Source organism: Heloderma suspectum, chromosome 5 (assembly GCF_057233095.1).
Source record: "Heloderma suspectum isolate Gila_16-S chromosome 5, 16-S_ref, whole genome shotgun sequence".
Taxonomy (NCBI): Eukaryota; Metazoa; Chordata; class Lepidosauria; order Squamata; family Helodermatidae; genus Heloderma; species Heloderma suspectum.
In genome coordinates, this window is record NC_139462.1 from 195,445,501 (window position 1) to 195,466,892 (window position 21,392).

General features: G+C 42.6%; 1 protein-coding gene across 3 annotated transcripts in view; it reads right to left on the reverse strand.

The window, feature by feature from the left end:
- Positions 1-3,402: 3,402 nt before the first annotated feature.
- GTPBP10 (GTP binding protein 10) overlaps positions 3,403-21,392 on the reverse strand; it is a 33,470-nt gene continuing 15,480 nt past the window's right edge. Inside the window, exons 6-10 of one of the 3 annotated variants that reach the window (XM_084858934.1) lie at positions 19,941-19,993; positions 16,550-16,657; positions 15,146-15,223; positions 9,156-9,279; positions 3,403-5,742 (exon numbers count right to left, since the gene is read on the reverse strand). In XM_084858934.1, coding sequence (XP_084715060.1) covers positions 5,540-5,742; positions 9,156-9,279; positions 15,146-15,223; positions 16,550-16,657; positions 19,941-19,993 — 566 coding nt within the window. In that variant the 3' untranslated portion in view covers positions 3,403-5,539. The remainder of the gene's footprint in view (positions 5,743-9,155; positions 9,280-15,145; positions 15,224-16,549; positions 16,658-19,940; positions 19,994-21,392) is intronic. The other 2 variants (XM_084858935.1, XM_084858936.1) reach the window with 2 other exon arrangements.

Below are 21,392 nucleotides of genomic sequence, written 5' to 3' on the forward strand. Positions count from 1 at the left end.
AAATCTGGATCCAACCGTAATGTCTACTTTTGACTTGACACACAACTCAGAATAAGGTAGTAGAATTCTGGACTGTACCACTTCAGACTGCACATCTAAAGTGCAGAGGTGTTATATTTTTAATGTTTCCCCATGTAAAGTCCCCATGCATGTAGGGCACATAATAGGGAGAGTAACCTTTACCTCCCCTTCATGGATCACTGCCTTGTTGTGGCGAAGGGGCTTGCGTAACTCAGTGAAGCCATAAGCTATGCCGTGCAGGGCCACCCAAGACGGACAGGGCATGGCAGAGAGTTCTGACAAAATGTGGTCCACTGGAGAAGGAAATGGCAACCCACTCCAGTATTCTTGCCAAGAAAACTCCATGGAACGTATCACAAGGCTAAAAGAGATGACGCCGGAAGATGAGCCCCTCAGGTCGGAAGGTGTCCAATATGCTACTGGGGAAGAGCAGAGGGTATTTCCAAGTAGCGCCAGAAAGAGTGAAGCGGCTGGGCCAAACCCGAAAGGACACTCAGCTGTGGATGTGTCTGGTGGTGAAAAGAAAATCCGATGCTGTAAAGAACAATATTGTTTAGGAACCTGGAATGTCAGATCAATGAATCAAGGTAAGCTGGAGGTGGTCAAACATGAGATGGCAAGATTGAACATTGACATCTTGGGAATCAGCGAACTAAAATGGACAGGCATGGGCAAATTTAATTCAGGTGACCATCATATCTACTATTGTGGGCAAGAATCCCTTAGAAGAAATGGAGTAGCACTCATAGTCAACAAAAGGGTGGGAAAAGCAGTACTGGGGTACAATCTTAAAAATGATAGAATGATCTCAGTACGAATCCAAGGCAAACCATTCAACATCACAGTAATTCAAGTCTATGCCCCAACCACTGAGGCCGAAGAAGCTGAGGTTGATGGGTTCTATGAAGACCTACAACACCTTCTAGAACTAACACCAAAAAAAGATGTCCTCTTCATCATAGGGGATTGGAATGCTAAAGTAGGAAGTCAAGAAATCACCGGGATAACAGGCAGGCATGGCCTTGGTGTACAAAATGAAGCAGGACAAAAGCTAATAGAGTTTTGCCGAGAGAACATGCTGATCATAGCAAACACTCTTTTCCAACAGCACAAGAGGCGACTCTACACATGGACATCATCAGATGGTCAATATCGAAATCAGATTGATTATGTCCTTTGCAGCCAAAGATGGAGAAGCTCCATACAGTCAGTAAAAACAAGACCTGCAGCTGACTGTGGCTCAGATCATGAGCTGATTCTTGCAAAATTTCGGCTTAAATTGAAGAACGTCGGGAAAACCACTAAACCGTTCAGGTATGACCTAAATCATATCCCTGATGAATATACAGTGGAGGTGACAAATAGATTTCAGGGATTAGACCTGATAGACAGAGTGCCTGAGGAACTATGGACGGAGGTCCGTAACATTGTTCAGGAGGCAGCAACGAAATCCATCCCAAAGAAAAAGAAATGCAAGAAAGCCAAGTGGCTGTCTGATGAGGCTTTACAAGTAGCTGAAGAAAGAAGGGAAATGAAAAGCAAGGGAGAAAGGGGAAGATATACCCAACTGAATGCAGAGTTCCAGAGAATAGCAAGGAGAGACAAGAAGGCCTTCTTAAATGAACAATGCAAAGAAATCGAGGAAAACAACAGAATGGGAAAGACTAGAGATCTCTTCAAGAAAATTGGAGATCTCAAGGGAACGTTTTGTGCAAAGACGGGCATGATAAAGGACAAAGAAGGCAGGGACCTAACAGAAGCAGATGAGATTAAGAAGAGGTGGCAAGAATACACAGAAGAACTATACAGGAAAGATCTGAATGTCCCTGATAGCCATGATAGTGCGGTCACTGAACTTGAGCCGGACATCCTAGAGAGTGAAGTCAAGTGGGCCTTAGGAAGCATTAGTAACAACAAAGCTAGCGGAGATGACAGTCTTCCAGCTGAGCTATTTAAAATCCTAAAAGATGATGCTGTTAAAGTGCTGCATTCAATATGCCAACAAATCTGGAACACTCAACAGTGGCCACAAGACTGGAAAAGGTCAGTTTACATTCCAATTCCAAAGAAGGGCAACGCCAAAGAGTGTTCAAACTACCGCACAATTGCGCTCATTTCACATGCCAGCAAGGTGATGCTCAAAATCCTACAAGCTAGGCTTCAGCAGTATGCGAACCGAGAACTACCGGAAGTACAAGCTGGGTTTAGAAGAGGCAGAGGAACTAGAGATCAAATCGCCAACATTCGCTGCATCATGGAGAAAGCAAGAGAATTCCAGAAAAACGTCTATTTCTGCTTCATTGACTACGCTAAAGCCTTTGATTGTGTGGATCACAACAAACTCTGGCAAATTCTTAAAGTGATGGGAGTACCAGACCACCTTACCTGTCTCCTGAGAAACCTGTACGAGGGTCAAGAAGCAACAGTAAGAACCAGCCATGGAACAACCGATTGGTTCAAAATTGGGAAAGGAGTACGACAAGGCTGCATATTGTCACCCTGCTTATTTAACATATATGCAGAGTACATCATGAGAAATGCCGGGTTGGATGAATCAGAGGTCGGAATTAAGATTGCTGGGAGAATTATCAACAACCTCCGATATGCAGACGATACCACCCTAATGGCAGAAAGCGAAGAGGATCTAAAGAGCCTCTTGTTGAGGGTGAAAGAGGAGAGTGCAAAAGCTGGTTTGAAACTCAACATTAAAAAAACGAAGATCATGGCATCTGGCCCCATCACTTCCTGGCATATAGAAGGGGAAGCAATGGAAGCAGTGACAGATTTTACTTTCTTGGGCTCCAAGATCACCGCAGACGGTGACTGTAGCCATGAAATTAAAAGACGCTTGCTCCTTGGGAGGAAAGCTATGGCCAACCTAGACAGCATAGTAAGAAGCAGAGACATCACCTTGCCGACAAAGGTCCGTCTAATCAAAGCTATGGTTTTCCCAGTAGTAATGTATGGCTGTGAGAGCTGGACTATAAGGAAGGCTGAGCGCCGAAGAATTGATGCCTTCGAACTGTGGTGCTGGAGAAGACTCTTACGAGTCCCCTGGACTGCAAGGAGGTCAAATCAGTCCATCCTAAAGGAAATCAACCCTGAGTGCTCATTGGAAGGACAGATAATGAAGCTGAAGCGCCAATATTTTGGCCACCTAATGCGAAAACTCCCTGGAAAAGACCCTGATGCTGGGAAAGACTGAAGGCAAAAGGAGAAGGGGACGGCAGAGGATGAGATGGCTAGATAGCATCACGGATGCAATGAATATGAACTTGAGCACACTCCGGGAGAGAGCGCAGGACAGGAAGGCCTGGCGTGCTATGGTCCATGGGGTCACGAAGAGTCGGACACGACTGAACGACTGAACAACAACCTTTACCTGTGATGTTTATTGTTTATTATGTGCACAGAACAGACTCACTGGGTTTAAGTGTGCCTACAGAACATCCAAAATCAAGATACAAAGCATTAAGTCAGTCAGATTTCTTTAAAGAGAACCTGAAAAGCATTACAGCAGTAATGTTAAGCCAGTATAAACAGGGTGGGTCACTTGTGGCCTTCAGCTTAATTTCAAAAGCCCTCTCAATGCGATCAGACCTTTGGCAAGAGCATCATCTCTTTTTTGGCAGAGAGAAATGAGGTGACCCACAACATGAAATGCATCCCCAACAGATTACCCACAAGGGAATGCACTCCCCGACAGAAAAAAGGTTGCCTACCTCTGCAGGAAAGGAAGCCCGTTACATCAGTGCTCCAGCATCTTTCTTTTTCAGGATGCTGTCCATCTTCTAGAAAACCCTACAGAGTAGGGGCTGGAAGGGAAACAATGTTTGGCAAAGGAAGTGCCACTTCCTAAGCCCCGCTGGTTTGAGCAGAAAACGTGTGTGTGTGTGTGGGGGGGGAGCACAGATTTCCCAGTTTTCCCCCTCCCTGCTCCTGTTGACAATAATGGAAGAGAAAGTAAATGCAGCACACATTTTCATCCTTTCTAAGGCATGTCAGGAGAACAAGGGAACTCTGGCAGATCCAAGGCCTCAAGAATGCCTGATTTTTTGGCCCCACTGTCCATGGAGCACCATGACAGTACAACGACAGAGCTTGGGCTGTATCACCAGAGAGGCCTCCACCAGTGGAGAGGTCTGCTGCATCCAACAGCCCCTCAATCACTCTCCCAAGGAGCATAGGATTTCTGCCTAAATGGCTTAGGCCCAATATAGCTGAGAGATCACTTCTCTCCGCTGTGCACCAACATGAAGACACCAAGGCCCTCTTACTAGCTATCTTGCAACTGCTGATCTTCCTTTCCCAGGAGATTAGCCAAAGCCTAGGTCTTGCAATGTTTCCAAAATTGCACACAACTTTTCATTTGGGTTGTTTTTGGGTGATCAGACTTTAAGCCTATATGGAAATGGAGCTTTAATATTTGTTTTACATGTTTTAACTTTAACAGCATGGGCAAGAAATCTCAAAACCTATTTGAGATTTGTCAGGTAGGCCAGAAAGAGCAGAGTGCAAGCTTGTCACTTTTCTTTTCTTTTTGTACGTTAGATATTGCTCCTGGGCAAAGGAGTGGCTTTATTCCCAAGGCATCATAGCAGATAATTCAGACCCCTTTTGTGGAGCCAATACAACTGCTGATCCTATTATGGGGGGAAATTAGTAGTCCTAGCATATAAATGTCAAGTCTCCCATTATTCTCTGCCTCCATTACAATTTAGTTGCATCCATCTCCAATCAGCCTTTTTTAATGCCAAAAGGGGATGGATTGTGCATGTAAGGGGTGATCTACCCAATTTAGGCAAACAGCACAATTTATTCTGAGTACAAAATGTGCATTTCTGTGGTACAAAAGTAAGATTTGGTTTAATTTGGATTTTTTTGCCCAGAAGCAATAATGAACATACATAAAAAAGGAAAGAACCAACCTTGCACTCTGCTCTCATTAGCCCACTTGCAGCAGATGTTCCAATGTCATATTTAGCACTGTTGCTGCTAAATAGTTTTATTAGTAATTTTAAATATTCCTGCCCAAAATAGTTCAAGGAAGTGAGCAGATGTAGTTTTGTGTGTTCTTGCCCCACAGTGATGTATTCAGTCAAAATAGGGATACCACTCTTGAAATATTTGGTAAAGGAAACAGAAAGAGTGCCTCAGTGTATTTATATATAATTTCATATTTATTTACATCTTTAGAAATGTATTCTACAACTTGCTTGGTTAAGGGTGCAATCCTATGCATGGCTGGGCTGGGGCATGCTGGGAATTGTAGGACTGCACCCTAAGAGTACTATGTAACTTGAAGACTTGCACACATGTGATAACAAATTGATCTAATAAAAATCATAATATACATTTTTTGCTTCACAGAAACTGGAAAACATACTCTCTTTTGCTTTTAAAATGGTAGGCTGAAAGAGAGAATAGTTCTGGGCTTGCACAAATTCAGTTCAGTTGAGAGGCCTGCAAAGACTGATCTCTTAATCATCATACAGTGGCTTTCAAGTATAAAGAGCTACTATGTTTCTGAGAGATGCAATGCATGAAGTTGCTTCCTCTGATAATCTTCAATCTTCTTCTCAGCGTCTTCATCTAGTACTTTTCTTAAACACCTAATTATTTCTTCAATTCCTTCACCAGTATATGTAGATATAGGGATGACCTCTTTGAACTCGACAGTGACTTCTGGAATCATATCTGTTGGGAACGACTGCATATAATCTGAAATTATATACCTTACAATTAATATATGTAGTATAATGCCACTATAACATTTCCTACAAATGGAATTTAACTAACATACAGAAACAGTTGATGTAAATTTAACATTAAATGGAACTACATGAGCTGTGTACCATCCTTTAACCATTGCTTCTCAATACATCCCATAGCTTCCTAATTCTTTAGTCAAGTTTATCAAGTATGTTTGTTGTGTAAGGTAAGAAGGATAAACATGAGCCTAAAATCAGGGCTGTTTGAATATATTCCAGTCCAAGGAAGTGAGGATAATTAGTTTTTGAACTACAAGGATGTTAGAAGAGGGCAGTGGAAGTGGTTGCTGGCCCAGAATACTTCTTGCCAGCATCTACTGACAGAAGAGACACCTGATTTGTATCCCACCCTTTTTCTAAGTCTTCCAAGACTCTTTCTAGCATTTAGCATCACTACAACTCTATGTGGTTGGCTAGGATGAAAGACAGGTACTTGTCTAAGGGTGCAATCCTATGCATGTTTAGACAGAAAAAAGGCCTATAGCTCCCAGCATGCCCCAGCCAGCCATGCTGGCTGGGGCATGCTGGGAGTTGTAGACCTTTTTGTGTCTAAGTGTGCATAGCATTGCACCTTAAGTGAGCTTCAAACCAGATCAGGAATTTGAAACTGCAATTCTATATATATTACCAAAGAGCAAGCCTCACTGAACACAATGGGACTTACTTCTCAGTAAACATGCATAGACTTGTGCTGTAAGTTTCCTAAATCCAAATCAAAGTCTCAAGCCCTACCCTTTGATGAATTCTTTATCAATGACAAAGTTAATATCTGATTTGTGTTGGATAGCGAACTAGCTGTATATTGAATATAGCAAAACAAGATCTAAGTGCTCTTAATTTTAATTTACCTCATATTTATTTTTTAGACATTAGGATAATTAAACATTGCACTCTGCTCTTATCTCCTGTTACCCACGCTGTGGGTAAAAATCAACTGCTATCAGAAGTGATTCCAAACACTAAAAAAGCATGGGGTTTATTTTTGCTCATTATAATAATCACCCCAAAGAGTATAGCTTGGTTATATTTTATTTTAAAATAAATAGCTAGACTGAAAGATGCTTCTTCTTTTGCAGTAACTAAAAAGGTTTACCTGAAATGCCCTGTTAGTGGATCTGGCACGTTGGGCAGGACACTCATGACATCATAAAATTATTACCAAATTTGGTCTCCCTGAACCCAACCTTTGTTGCTGCCTTATTTATTGGCTAAACAGTTACACAACTTTAGAGCAGATTAACAACAGAAGAGATAAACTGACAAGGAAAAATATAGTGCAGCCATTTGAGAATGACCCATTGGGGTTGTGGGCCCAACTTACACAGTGATGCACTGAAAAGAAAAATAACATTACTGCTACCCCCACAAGCATGCCACAACAGCGGGTGTACACACCAGCAGAGGAAATGGATTGGATCTATGGGGTGTTGTATTAAATATATAGATCCAATCCATTTCCTCTGCTGGTGTGTACACCCGCTGTTGTGGCATGCTTGTGGGGGTAGCAGTAATGTTATTTTTCTTTTCAGTGCATCACTGTGTAAGTTGGGCCCACAACCCCAATGGGTCATTCTCAAATGGGCAGAGGAACTAGAGATCAAATCGCCAACATTCGCTGCATCATGGAGAAAGCAAGAGAATTCCAGAAAAACGTCTATTTCTGCTTCATTGACTATGCTAAAGCCTTTGATTGTGTGGATCACAACAAACTCTGGCAAATTCTTAAAGTGATGGGAGTACCAGACCACCTTACCTGTCTCCTGAGAAACCTGTACGAGGGTCAAGAAGCAACAGTAAGAACCAGACATGGAACAACCGATTGGTTCAAAATTGGGAAAGGAGTACGACAAGGCTGCATATTGTCACCCTGCTTATTTAACTTATATGCAGAGTACATCATGAGAAATGCTGGGTTAGATGAATCAGAGGTCGGAATTAAGATTGCTGGGAGAATTATCAATAACCTCCGATATGCAGACGATACCACCCTAATGGCAGAAAGCGAAGAGGATCTCAAGAGCCTCTTGTTGAGGGTGAAAGAGGAGAGTGCAAAAGCTGGTTTGAAACTCAACATTAAAAAAACGAAGATCATGGCATCTGGCCCCATCACTTCCTGGCATATAGAAGGGGAAGCAATGGAAGCAGTGACAGATTTTACTTTCTTGGGCTCCAAGATCACCGCAGACGGTGACTGTAGCCATGAAATTAAAAGACGCTTGCTGCTTGGGAGGAAAGCTATGGCCAACCTAGACAGCATAGTAAGAAGCAGAGACATCACCTTGCCGACAAAGGTCCGTCTAATCAAAGCTATGGTTTTCCCAGTAGTAATGTATGGCTGTGAGAGCTGGACTATAAGGAAGGCTGAGCGCCGAAGAATTGATGCTTTCGAACTGTGGTGCTGGAGAAGACTCTTACGAGTCCCCTGGACTGCAAGGAGGTCAAATCAGTCCATCCTAAAGGAAATCAACCCTGAGTGCTCATTGGAAGGACAGATAATGAAGCTGAAGCTCCAATATTTTGGCCACCTAATGCGAAGAGAAAACTCCCTGGAAAAGACCCTGATGCTGGGAAAGACTGAAGGCCAAAGGAGAAGGGGACGGCAGAGGATGAGATGGCTAGATAGCATCACGGATGCAATGAATATGAACTTGAGCACGCTCCGGGAGAGAGCGCAGGACAGGAAGGCCTGGCATGCTATGGTCCATGGGGTCACGAAGAGTCGGACACGACTGAACGACTGAACAACAAATTAAATATATGATTTATATTTAATCACCATGGTCTACTGAAGAGGCGAAGACCCTCTCGTTGGATTAGGATCTATATATATACAACAGGGGGTGCACATCAGTTGGAAGGAAAAGGAAAGGTTCCTCCTGTGCAAGCACCGGGTCATTACTGACCCCTGTAGGGACGCCTGCTTACGCTGGCGTTTTCATGGCAGACTATAGCGGGGTGGTTTGCCATTGCCTTCCCCAGTCATGACTACCCAGTCATGACTCCAACATCAGTTGGAGCTATGCTCAACTATGAACATTCATGTTGGAACTATACAGAAAGCATCCAGCACATGGGTGGTAGAGATCAGATGCATATGTGCATCAGGCATAGGATACCCTATCAGCATAATGCCGTACGATGCAGATGGAAATGTACATACTACCAGCTATGAAGGCCCACTGTGCATAGTTATTAGTTCATGCATTACATTGTCCATTACAAAAAAACATAGTTCTTTGTTCTTTTTAGGAGCTCTACCAGGGAATGAAACTCTTTCCACAAATATACATAACTCATTGGTCGCTTCGTGCCAAAGATATGGGAATATCTTATCTTAAAAGGAGCTGTGCAAACTTATCTCACCTTGAGGACTCTGTAGTTGTTCCATAAGCTCATTCAGTTTTTCTTGTGCATTGGGCAAATCCATTTTATTAACAGCAAGCACTGCGGATTTAGTTCGAAGTTCTTCTTTATATAGTTCCAGCTCCTTCAAACATAAACCACTTGTAAAATATTGTTCTTTAAAACATTTGGTTTTATATGCTCCCATGCATTTAATTCAGTAATTACAGTGTTCAGTAAATAAACACATACATACAATAAAGGATATATCAAGATAGGTGTACATCTAGATTCCCAATTAATTCAGTGAGTAACAGAAGCTCAGTGTCATAGATATACAGACTGCAAGTCTGAGGCACATGGTCTTTAGAATGCAGCATACCTATTTAAATCTAAATGAAGCACACTGAACCATTATCTGCTTGAGTATACTGCTACAGCTGCCATGTTAATACAATTAGTCTGCAATCCTATACCTAGTTTCCTGGGAGTAAGCCCTATTGAGCTGAATACAACTTACCACTGGGTAGACATGTATCACTGCCTTGTTGTGGCGAAGGGGCTTGCGTAATTCAGTGAAGCCATAAGCTATGCCGTGCAGGGCCACCCAAGACGGACAGGGCATGGCAGAGAGTTCTGACAAAATGTGGTCCACTGGAGGAGGAAATGGCAACCCACTCCAGTATTCTTGCCAAGAAAACCCCATGGAACGTATCACAAGGCTAAAAGAGATGACGCCGGAAGATAAGACCCTCAGGTTGGAAGGTGTCCAATATACTACTGGGGAAGAGCAGAGGGTATTTCCAAGTAGCGCCAGAAAGAGTGAAGCGGCTGGGCCAAAGCCAAAAGGACACTCAGCTGTGGATGTGTCTGGTGGTGAAAAGAAAATCCAATGCTGTAAAGAACAATATTGTTTAGGAACCTGGAATGTCAGATCAATGAATCAAGGTAAGCTAGAGGTGGTCAAACATGAGATGGCAAGATTGAACATCGACATCTTGGGAATCAGAGAACTAAAATGGACAGGCATGGGCGAATTTAATTCAGATGACCATCATATCTACTACTGTGGGCAAGAATCCCTTAGAAGAAATGGAGTAGCACTCATAGTCAACAAAAGGGTGGGAAAAGCAGTACTGGGGTACAATCTTAAAAACGACAGAATGATCTCAGTACGAAACCAAGGCAAACCATTCAACATCACAATAATTCAAGTCTATGCCCCAACCACTGGGGCCGAAGAAGCTGAGGTTGATTGGTTCTATGAAGACCTACAACACCTTCTAGAACTAACACCAAAAAAAGATGTCCTCTTCATCATAGGGGATTGGAATGCTAAAGTAGGAAGTCAAGAAATCACCGGGATAACAGGCAAGCATGGCCTTGGTGTACAAAATGAAGCAGGACAAAGGCTAATAGAGTTTTGCCAAGAGAACACACTGATCATAGCAAACACTCTTTTCCAACAGTAGAGGAGGCGACTCTACACATGGACATCACTAGATGGTCAATATCGAAATCAGATTGATTATGTCCTTTGCAGCCAAAGATGGAGAAGCTCTATACAGTCAGTCAAAACAAGACCTGGAACTGACTGTGGCTCAGATCATGAGCTTATTGTTGCAAAATTTCAGCTTAAATTGAAGAACGTAGGGAAAACCACTAAACCATTCAGGTATGACCTCAATCATATCCCTTATGAATATACAGTGGAGGTGACAAATAGATTTAAGCGATTAGACCTGATAGACAGAGTGCCTGAGGAACTATGGACGGAGGTCCGTAACATTGTTCATGAGGCAGCAACTAAATCCATCCCAAAGAAAAAGAAATGCAAGAAAGCCAAGTGGCTGTCTGAGGAGGCTTTACAAGTAGCTGAGGAAAGAAGGGAAGCGAAAAGCAAGGGAGAAAGGGGAAGATATATCCAACTGAATGCAGAGTTCCAGAGAATAGCAAGGAGAGACAAGAAGGCCTTCTTAAATGAACAATGCAAGGAAATCGAGGAAAACAATAGAATGGGAAAGACTAGAGATCTCTTCAAGAAAATCGGAGATCTCAAGGGAACGTTTTGTGCAAAGATGGGCATGATAAAGGACAAAGAAGGCAGGGACCTAACAGAAGCAGATGAGATTAAGAAGAGGTGGAAAGAATACGCAGAAGAACTGTACAGGAAAGATCTTAATGTCCCTGATAGCCATGATAGTGCGGTCACTGAACTTGAGCCGGACATCCTCGAGAGTAAAATCAAGTGGGCCTTAGGAAGCATTAGTAACAACAAAGCTAGCGGAGATGACAGTCTTCCAGCTGAGCTATTTAAAATCCTAAAAGATGATGCTGTTAAAGTGCTGCATTCAATATGCCAACAAATTTGGAACACTCAACAATGGCTGCAAGACTGGAAAAGGTCAGTTTACATTCCAATTCCAAAGAAGGGCAACGCCAAAGAGTGTTCAAACTACTGCACAATTGTGCTCATTTCACATGCCAGCAAGGTTATGCTCAAATCCTACAAGCTAGGCTTCAGCAGTATGCAAACCGAGAACTACCGGAAGTACAAGCTGGGTTTCGAAGAGGCAGAGGAACTAGAGATCAAATTGCCAACATTCGCTGGATCATGGAGAAAGCAAGAGAATTCCAGAAAAACGTCTATTTCTGCTTCATTGACTACGCTAAAGCCTTTGATTGTGTGGATCACAACAAACTCTGGCAAATTCTTAAAGTGATGGGAGTACCAGACCACCTTACCTGTCTCCTGAGAAACCTGTACGAGGGTCAAGAAGCAACAGTAAGAACCAGACATGGAACAACCGAGTGGTTCAAAATTGGGAAAGGAGTACGACAAGGCTGCATATTGTCACTCTGCTTATTTAACTTATATGCAGAGTACATCATGAGAAACGCCGGGTTGGATGAATCACAGGTTGGAATTAAGATTGCCGGGAGAATTATCAACAACCTCAGATACGCAGACGATACCACCCTAACGGCAGAAAGCAAAGAGGATCTAAAGAGCCTCTTGTTGAGGGTGAAAGAGGAGAGTGCAAAAGCTGGTTTGAAACTCAACATGAAAAAAACTAAGATCATGGCATCTGGCCCCATCACTTCCTGGCATATAGAAGGGGAAGAAATGGAAGCAGTGACAGATTTTACTTTCTTGGGCTCCAAGATCACCACAGACGGTGACTGTAGCCATGAAATTAAAAGACGCTTGCTCCTTGGGAGGAAAGCTATGGCCAACCTAGACAGCATAGTAAGAAGCAGAGACATCACCTTGCCGACAAAGGTCCGTCAAATCAAAGCTATGGTTTTCCCAGTAGTAATGTATGGCTGTGAGAGCTGGACTATAAGGAAGGCTGAGCGCCGAAGAATTGATGCTTTCGAACTGTGGTGCTGGAGAAGACTCTTACGAGTCCCCTGGACTGCAAGGAGGTCAAATCAGTCCATCCTAAAGGAAATCAACCCTGAGTGCTCATTGGAAGGACAGATACTGAAGCTGAAGCTCAAATATTTTGGCCACCTAATGCGAAGAGAAAACTCTCTGGAAAAGACCCTGATGCTGGGAAAGACTGAAGGCAAAAGGAGAAGGGGACGACAGAGGATGAGATGGCTAGATAGCATCACGGATGCAATGAATATGAACCTGAGCACGCTCCGGGAGAGAGCGCTGGAGAGGAAGGCTTGGAGTGCTATGGTCCATGGGGTCACGAAGAGTCGGACACGACTGAACGACTGAGCAACAACAACAAGACATGTATAGGATTGTGCTGTTAACTGACTAAAATTGCTGGGCTTGATTAAAATATCAGACCTGATTAATCAAGCATTGCCCAGGTTCTCCAACAAGCCAACCTATTTATGTACTTGCAGCTTTCCTCCCTACCAGGCCAGAAACAACAGATGTCAGTTGTGCTACTCACCTGTAACAAAGAGACCACTGATTGTGGGACACACAAGTGAGGTCTCGTTTACTGCTGCACACCCATCTCTCACCTGCCACTACCAAATATGCCAAAGTGAACATTTTAATAACAGTGCCTGTAGAGAAGGGTCATTTGAAGTCAGGAGGATGCTCTCTTTGAGCTCCTTTACCCCTCCAGTCTTCCTTCTCAACTGGCTTTGTTTTTGGATGTCTTCCAGGGTCCTTCACTTGCTTCTAACTTTGTTCTGAGGGTAGGCCTTTTTCCTAAGCAAAGGGGAGCCAGGATGATCCAGCTAAAGGAAAGCTGGCATTGATTTCTTTACTACCCAACATGTAGTGCCAAAGTCAGAAATAGGTTTTAAATCTTCAACACTGTTTAATTTAAATCCTTCCCTTCCACCCTTTTAGTACCACATTGTGTTCCCACTGCTCTCGGAGGACAAAAATCCTGTTTGTTGGTGGAGGGTGCATTTATATGTTATATGTGAATACCAGCTGTTGGGGGGGGGGGGCACAGTTCTTAACCAGGATTGGCTGGCCACAGTTTGGAATAGGATGCTATCCAATATGAACCATTGATATGTTCCAGCAAGCCAGTTCTTAGCTATGCTAGTTTGGAATGAAACCTCTCTATATAGAAGCAGATGCTCTGGATGATATCTGTTTTACTGTTTAGTGCTCGAAGATAAAATTATTTCTAGAAGTAAAGAAAATGTGGTCCTTTTCAATTAAGAAATTGGTTTTATGCATATGAAAATTAATTGAAAGCCAGATGATTAATCAGCTAATATTTCTTCAAATGACAGACCTAGTTAATGTAATTTAGAATTATATTGCAGGTAAAATCTTGGACAAAAACATATCGTGGAAGTGTTGGATATATTCTGCTTTTAGAATGAAGAATAGCAAACATAGTAGCTGTACTTCAGACCACAGGCATAGCCAAATAGCAATGCACCAAGGCATACTGAATTTGCATTAGTGGATCATTTCCCAGAATGTGGTTGGTAAATATCTAGCACTTGCCACACAGACCTTCAGGATTCTCTGGGAGGCAAGCTGGAAGGAAAAGTAGCTAGGTTAAGGATAGAGGCAGCTGGGTTGCCTGCCTTAGGACTGCTTCATGTGTTACAGATCACAAGGGTCCACTATGTGTGCCTATAGCAGGGATAGGCAACCTTTTAGGGCCATAGGCATATTTAGCTATTTGATAAACTGTCCTGGGCACACCACAAAATGGCTGCCATGGGAGGAGTGTCAAAGGACAAATAACCTGCCCAAAAGACTGAGTATAAGGCAGAGCTGGAGTCTGGGCCCCAACACACTGAACAACTCCTTTGAACCCACAGTTTTCAGAACAGAAACTTATTTCACAGAAATTCCAGCTGCTGGTCAGAAAATCTGTTAATAAAAAAAATGAGAGGGGTAGAGTACCTTGGTGAGCAACTAGAAAGATATCTGGGATGCATTGGTGCCTGTGCACACCACACTGCCTCCTCCTGGAATATAGTATAAACAATCACAATTGAACTAGAAGATGTGTGTCTGTTAACTTCATACAAATGATGGAATAAGCACATGAAGTCAACTTAAAATGTGCCATTGTACAACCTGGAAGTACATGAGTCTCTCAATTATGAATTCCTGAAAAGATTATATATATTTGGAATTCATGGACACAGTTATCACTCTGCACCACAGATTTTGTTAATAGCATGTTTTCTAGTTAATAAGAGGAAGACATTTTGAAGACTAAAACATCTTGCTTTTTCACTTCCACCCGAAAACAAGTAATTTTTTGCTTACTGATGGAAAATGAAATTAATGAGGAACGAAGTGCCTAGCAAAGTGCCAATATATGATCAGTACTCCCTTGCAATATCTGGACTGTTCCAGACCTCAGACATCTCACACACAACAAGGCCTCTGCTGACAATTCTCAAGTTTATGATTTTAATAAGTTTGCCATACAGATAAATATTTCGAACTCAAGCTTTGTATAGTCTTTCTATACATGTTTCATGTGATGGAACATACACATATTACAATATGTAGAAAGCACATCCATAAATAAAAGGACCAGCAACTTTACCTTTGCTAGTAATACTACAGTTTCAAAGGCTGTTCTGAATGGCATATCAGAAGAGAGCTGAAACCCGGATACATCGACCTGAAAGATTGAATTTTTAAAAATCACACACAATCAAATAGTCTCTCATATAATTCTTCACTATTCAAAACACCATCAAGATGATGGGCAAGGATGAAGGGAAGCTAGTGAGGTAGTTATTATACATTCATAAACAAAGCAGTATTTTCAGGAAATATTATCCATTCTGATATTTCTGAACAGTTCCCAAGACAAAGAAACCATTAATCTATTTGCATAATTTTCTGTGTTCCATTATTATCTGTATACATTAAGGGTGAGGGAATCTCAGGCCCAGGAATCAAATACAGTGCTCCTGGGGTCCCACACTGACCCTCTAGGAGTTCCCAGATGGCAATGCCCCCTTCCCATGGCCAAAAGAGGTTCCCCACCCCTGGTCTACATCCATTCTATGGTAAGCCTTTCACACAGTTTGCTTTTGTCTTACTCTAGTTCTTACTAGCATCACATCACGAGTCACCCCCTTTCCCCTTTACTAGCTACCTAATTCACTACAAATTATTCACTGCTTTTCCAGTTATCTGAAAGCCTTATTTATATGGGATGTTCAGCAGCATTTATAACAGAAGCGGAAATCCTGGAGGTTCCATTAGTGGATCCAATTCATAAATCTACTTCATCTGAAAAGCGAATTGCCATAAATCGTACAGAATTCACACTGGTAAATATATGTGCAACGTTGTATGTCAACAGAAACATTTCATCATGATATGTCTGAACAGGTTTCCAACACTGTAGGACAGGGCTGTTTAACCTCTTTCAGCCCAAGGGCCAAATTCAGTTCCAGAGAAGCTCTCTCAGGAGCTCAGTTCCAGTGATAGGCAGGGCTGAAAGCAAAAGGGGAGGGCCAAAGGCAAAAGGGGTGGAGCCAAAAATACCAGCACATTGTAGCTTAAATCTCTTATTGCCAGTAACTAAGCCTTAGGAGAGGCATTTCAACCTTTTAGAATGCGGGAGGGACACTATGCAAAATCCAAGAAACCCCCAAATAACAGGTAGTCAGGGGAAGGGGGTGGGGCTTGGGCAAGGGGCCATGGCCACCTGGGGAAACCCAGAGGCACGGACTGGGTCCCCAGGCTTGCCAGATTTAGCCCCATAGGCCTTAGGGTTGACACCCCTGCTGTAGGATTTGGCTGTCCTTGATCTAAATGAGTAATTGCTACATGTTAACATTTCATTTATAATGTCAGTAATACCATGGCATAATGTAATAATCAGATATTCCATGGCAGCTATCCCAGGTTACTAGTTTGGATACACAGAGCCTAAATTAAATGGGGCACCCTAAACCTGACAAAGAAGCTAAGCAACAGAGTGTATTCTTACAACAAAGAGAAGCTGTTTTGTTCTTTCCACGTGCTTCAAGAATTTGTGGCCTCTTCCTTTATTAGCATGGGCGCCTTCAATCAATCCTGGAAGATCAGCAACCGTGATCTAGGAGGGAAAATAAAAGACAGATCTCTTTCAAAAGATGACAACGTTTGGACCTCAGTAATTCACTCAGGGTGGTACCAAAATTGTTAGTGTACCTCCACTACAGATCAATGGCCTCAGTTTGGCAACCATATAGTCCAACAGAACTTACTAGAAGTGTCTAAAACAGGAGATTTGTATGGCTAAACAAATATAACATGAAGCCTCCCTCACAATAACAGCCAACATTCTAACATATACCAAGCCGCACCGTACATATGAGGCAGAAGTTTTCCCTTCATATGTTTCAATAAGCCTCCGTTTGAAAAAAAAATGAGGGTGTGGGTTAGGGTATTGCAGCAGCATGCAGAATTCAAGCTGTAATAAGTCATATAATTATAAAGTCTGCACTTGAGAATGACCACCTGTTTTGCAAGAACTAGTAGTGCTTGCAAGTAACTACAAGTATTTTACTTGGCCCCACTGCAAAAACTGTGCTCATGTGAACACAGCAAAAGAATATGTACACTTGGGGTAGGATCAAAGATTTTCTGTTTTGTAACAAGTAACGTAAAATGAAACAGACACAAGAAAGATTTGCTTTAACTTTTTCTCAAACATCATTATTGCTAAGTTCCCATTAGAATGATATGACTTAATAACAAGCCTCTCCTCTAAGATAGAAAAACCTAACGTGGTTGGGAGGATCACGAGCAAAATGTGGCTCATGTGCCCCCTTGTGCCATGATGTCTGAACTGGCAAACAACGGCGTGAGCTAGCATGGCTTCTAGTTGGGAAGTCATTTCTGGTTCTGGTTGGGAGGGCAAGCTCTAACCATAGTTTGCAAATTCAGCGTACACAGCAAACTGCAGTTTGTGCTGAACAGGAAATAGGGAGAAGATGTATACAAGAGGGGAGTAGGGAACATGCCATTCATTCATGATCCTTCAAATTATGCTTTGGAGGGTCATTCCAGCTGAGCCATCTCATCTATATCACAGCATGCTTATTTTTGTGCTTATTAAAGATAGTGTTCCAAAGGCTATCTGAGGTAGTCAATTGAATCCTGTTGCATAGATTGTAAGAGCTCCGAGGAGTCTGAAGAAGAGCAATTATCACCAAATTTGCAAACCTCAAAACCTGACATCCAAAGAGTCATTGACAATGCTGCCGTTTTGTGTACATAGGGGAGGGGAGGAAATATGGATGAAAAATTGCGTTCATCAATTCTAATTTCATGCCTGCTACAAACTACAATACTGTTGATAAGAGGCTTGTACAGATATTTAATGGGATTGAAAGGGTAGTTTAAAAGAGCCCACCGAGATTCTGTAAGTAAAAACCATAAGGGAAAGCTTGCTTGTGGAGTGCAACATTACATTTTTATTCATTTCATACAATCTCTTTGGAAAAGATTAAAGCATCATCTGCCAAGCCCTCTCGTTCCTGGCTGCAGGAAGAGGAAAAGCACTTTTGCTCATTTCACATTTGTGAACTTTGTTGTTGCGCTGATGTGGTCAAGATGCCTCTTGATGCAAGCCTTTCATCTTAGAATATTTCCAAGATTACTCTCATGTGCCAGCTATAGATTTTTGCACATCAAAGTAAAAATTACGATTGTGTAGAATCAAATGTCTGAAAGCCTTATAAATAAACACAGTCCCCTATTCTTCATCAAAACCTAGTAACATGGACCTCCTATTTGCAAACGTAATTTTTCTGAACATGGGCAATGTTTAAACTGTTTTATAAGGCCTGTGTTTAGTAATTTTCAGAAAAGTACAAAGATAAAGAAATAGGAATGGGGCTCATTAGGCCACTCTCAGCTTTAGAACTTTCTATACTGCAACATGATACATTGATTAACATGATACTAAATTAACTTGGTAGAATCATTTTTAAAAGTATATAAAAAGCAATTACTTTGGGTAAAAAGAACACAGTAAAACTGGTGTACATCTGCAATGAACCTGTTCCCCTGAGGGGGCTTGCCCCCTCCTTTACTTAAGGGTTTCTGGGTTCCAAGAAAAGCCCATCCTCAGGAATTTACCACATTCAGTGCCACCATAGCCCTAGATAGCTATTCTTCAAGGCAAGGATCACGTTTAGAGAAATTGCTTAGGAGGGTGCATCATAAACCCAGGTCTATCATCCTCGATGATCATAAGCCCCCCAATCATCCTATGTGGAAAGGGAGGTGCGGCAGAGGCAATTTTCACCTCCTCATCCTCCCACCCTGCATATTTCGCTAGATGAGCTTTCCCCCCATCTAGCTGGGATGTTTAGGATGGGGAGGGAAGGTGCCTGGAGAGGCTTCAGGTTAATTTGTATCCTGGCCTCTCCAGTTTCCTCCCCTCCCCTCTCCTCCCGCCAAAACACCCCTTTCTCCAAGGTCAAGTTCCCAACCCCAGAGAGCAGCCAGTGCAGTTCTTTCTGTGCCAGCTGTGAGATGAAGGGGAGTGGGAGCACTAATTCCCCCCTCTGAGGTTGGAGCGCTGTCTTGGATCAGGGAATCTGAACTATCCTATGGCCCTTCAGATGCTGTCTAGATGCCACAATATTGCTCCCTAAATTAAATGTTAAAATTTCAGAGATAAAGTCCCATCAGGTACAGTCAAATTAGAAAAAGAAACCAAAAGAAAACATGCTTTCTTTATTCTGGATTTGGACTGATGTTAATTTGCTGTTCCAGCTGTAAGACACTGAAAGTTAGCAAGCTAGAAAAGCAGCATGTTTAAAAAAAGCAGCCCAGGATGGGTGATTTTTGAAACCTCCTTATGGCAAAAGCCTCCTCAAAAAGGACACTTTGGGAGCTGAAACGTTGTATTGGGCCTCTTGGCTAATCAAGGCCAAGGTGTCATGATTTAGTGTACCTTGCAGATTAGGGACTAACCAATAGGGAAGTTAGAGTGGACGTGCTTCAAAGCTTTCTCTATGTGTTATTAATTAGGCAAATGGGGATGGAAGGGATTATCTATCTATCAGAAAATTTCCAAAATCCTTATCACCTTAATTCCTTTATTAGATCAACCCAAAGGTCACAGTATACTGTGCTAACAAGATAAAGATACTGTCTAAGATCATCACATCCATCTGGAGGAAGGTATATTGCAATTGAAAAGGCACTGGATGCAAGATTGTTCCCAAGCTACTGCTGTTTCCTGGAAAGTGAATCATCAGCCTGCTCTCATGAAAATCTTGGGGCCAGTTTTAAGTTTTACATAACTGGGGCCTCATAAGGTAACTAAAAAAGAATTTCTCCATGACAACATCTTTGATACAATCTTACTTTTGGGAACTAACCTGTTTGTAATCAGCATACTTAACCGTTCCAAGTTCAGGTTTTATTGTTGTGACTGTGGAAAGTAGGAAAAAGTTAACATTGTTTTGTGAACTTTACTGCTGGCTTCTATGCATCTGCCCAACACACTTTTTTACTTTGCAAAGGAGGGACAAAAGTTGACAATATAGGAATAATCCTGCTTTTTCAAAAACAACCTCCTGAATTGTGAGGCAGGCAGTGAGAAAAAACAAAGACAGCACCTGCAAATATTCAAAGCTGCTGAGATTAGAGGATACAAGGAAAATCAAAGAAATGTATGGTATTATCATTATTACTATTAAACACAGAAATCACTTGGGCTGAGGACAGTCAGGTCTTACTCTGTTGATTCTCTAAAAGCAGGATGGATGGCTTGAGCAGCAGATACCCACACAGGGATGCACATGCCTAATCACACAGTACAACCTTTCCTCCCTTCTTCTGAAAGGTCTATGATGTACAGGCCACTGCTGCTCTTTGTGTGGGCTGCCAGAGGATTCAAGCTCCTGTCCGCAAGGAGCCCTAGAAGTTATGGTTAACAGGTAACGGTGGCTGCCTTCCTACCCCTAGCACTAGTCAGGTCTGTACTGGGGAAGGTGCTGTCAGCTCTTTACTTGAGAACATAAGAAGAGCCATGCTGGATCAGACCAAGGGTCCATCTAGTCCAGCATTCTGTTCACACAGTGGCCAACTAGCTGCCCAGGGGAAACCCACAAGCAGGACATGAGTGCAACAGCACCCTCTCACCCATGTCCCCTGGCAACTGGTGTACATAGGCTTACTGCCTCTGATACTGGAGGTAGCATAGAAGCATCAGGACTAGTAGCCATTGATGGCCTTCTCCTCCTTGAATTTGTCCAACCCCCTTTTAAAGCCATCCAAATTGGTGGCCATCACTATGTCTTGTGACAGTGAATTCTACAGTTTAACCATGTGCTGTCTGAAGAAGTTGTTGTTGTTGTTCAGTCGTGTCCGACTCTTCGTGACCCCATGGACCATAGCATGCCAGGCCTTCCTGTCCTGCGCTCTCTCCCGGAGCGTGCTCAAGTTCATATTCATTGCATCCGTGATGCTATCTAGCCATCTCATCCTCTGCCGTCCCCTTCTCCTTTTGCCTTCAGTCTTTCCCAGCATCAGGGTCTTTTCCAGGGAGTTTTCTCTTCGCATTAGGTGGCCAAAATATTGGAGCTTCAGCTTCATTATCTGTCCTTCCAATGAGCACTCAGGGTTGATTTCCTTTAGGATGGACTGATTTGACCTCCTTGCAGTCCAGGGGACTCGTAAGAGTCTTCTCCAGCACCACAGTTCGAAAGCATCAATTCTTCGGCGCTCAGCCTTCCTTATAGTCCAGCTCTCACAGCCATACATTACTACTGGGAAAACCATAGCTTTGATTAGACGGACCTTTGTCGGCAAGGTGATGTCTCTGCTTC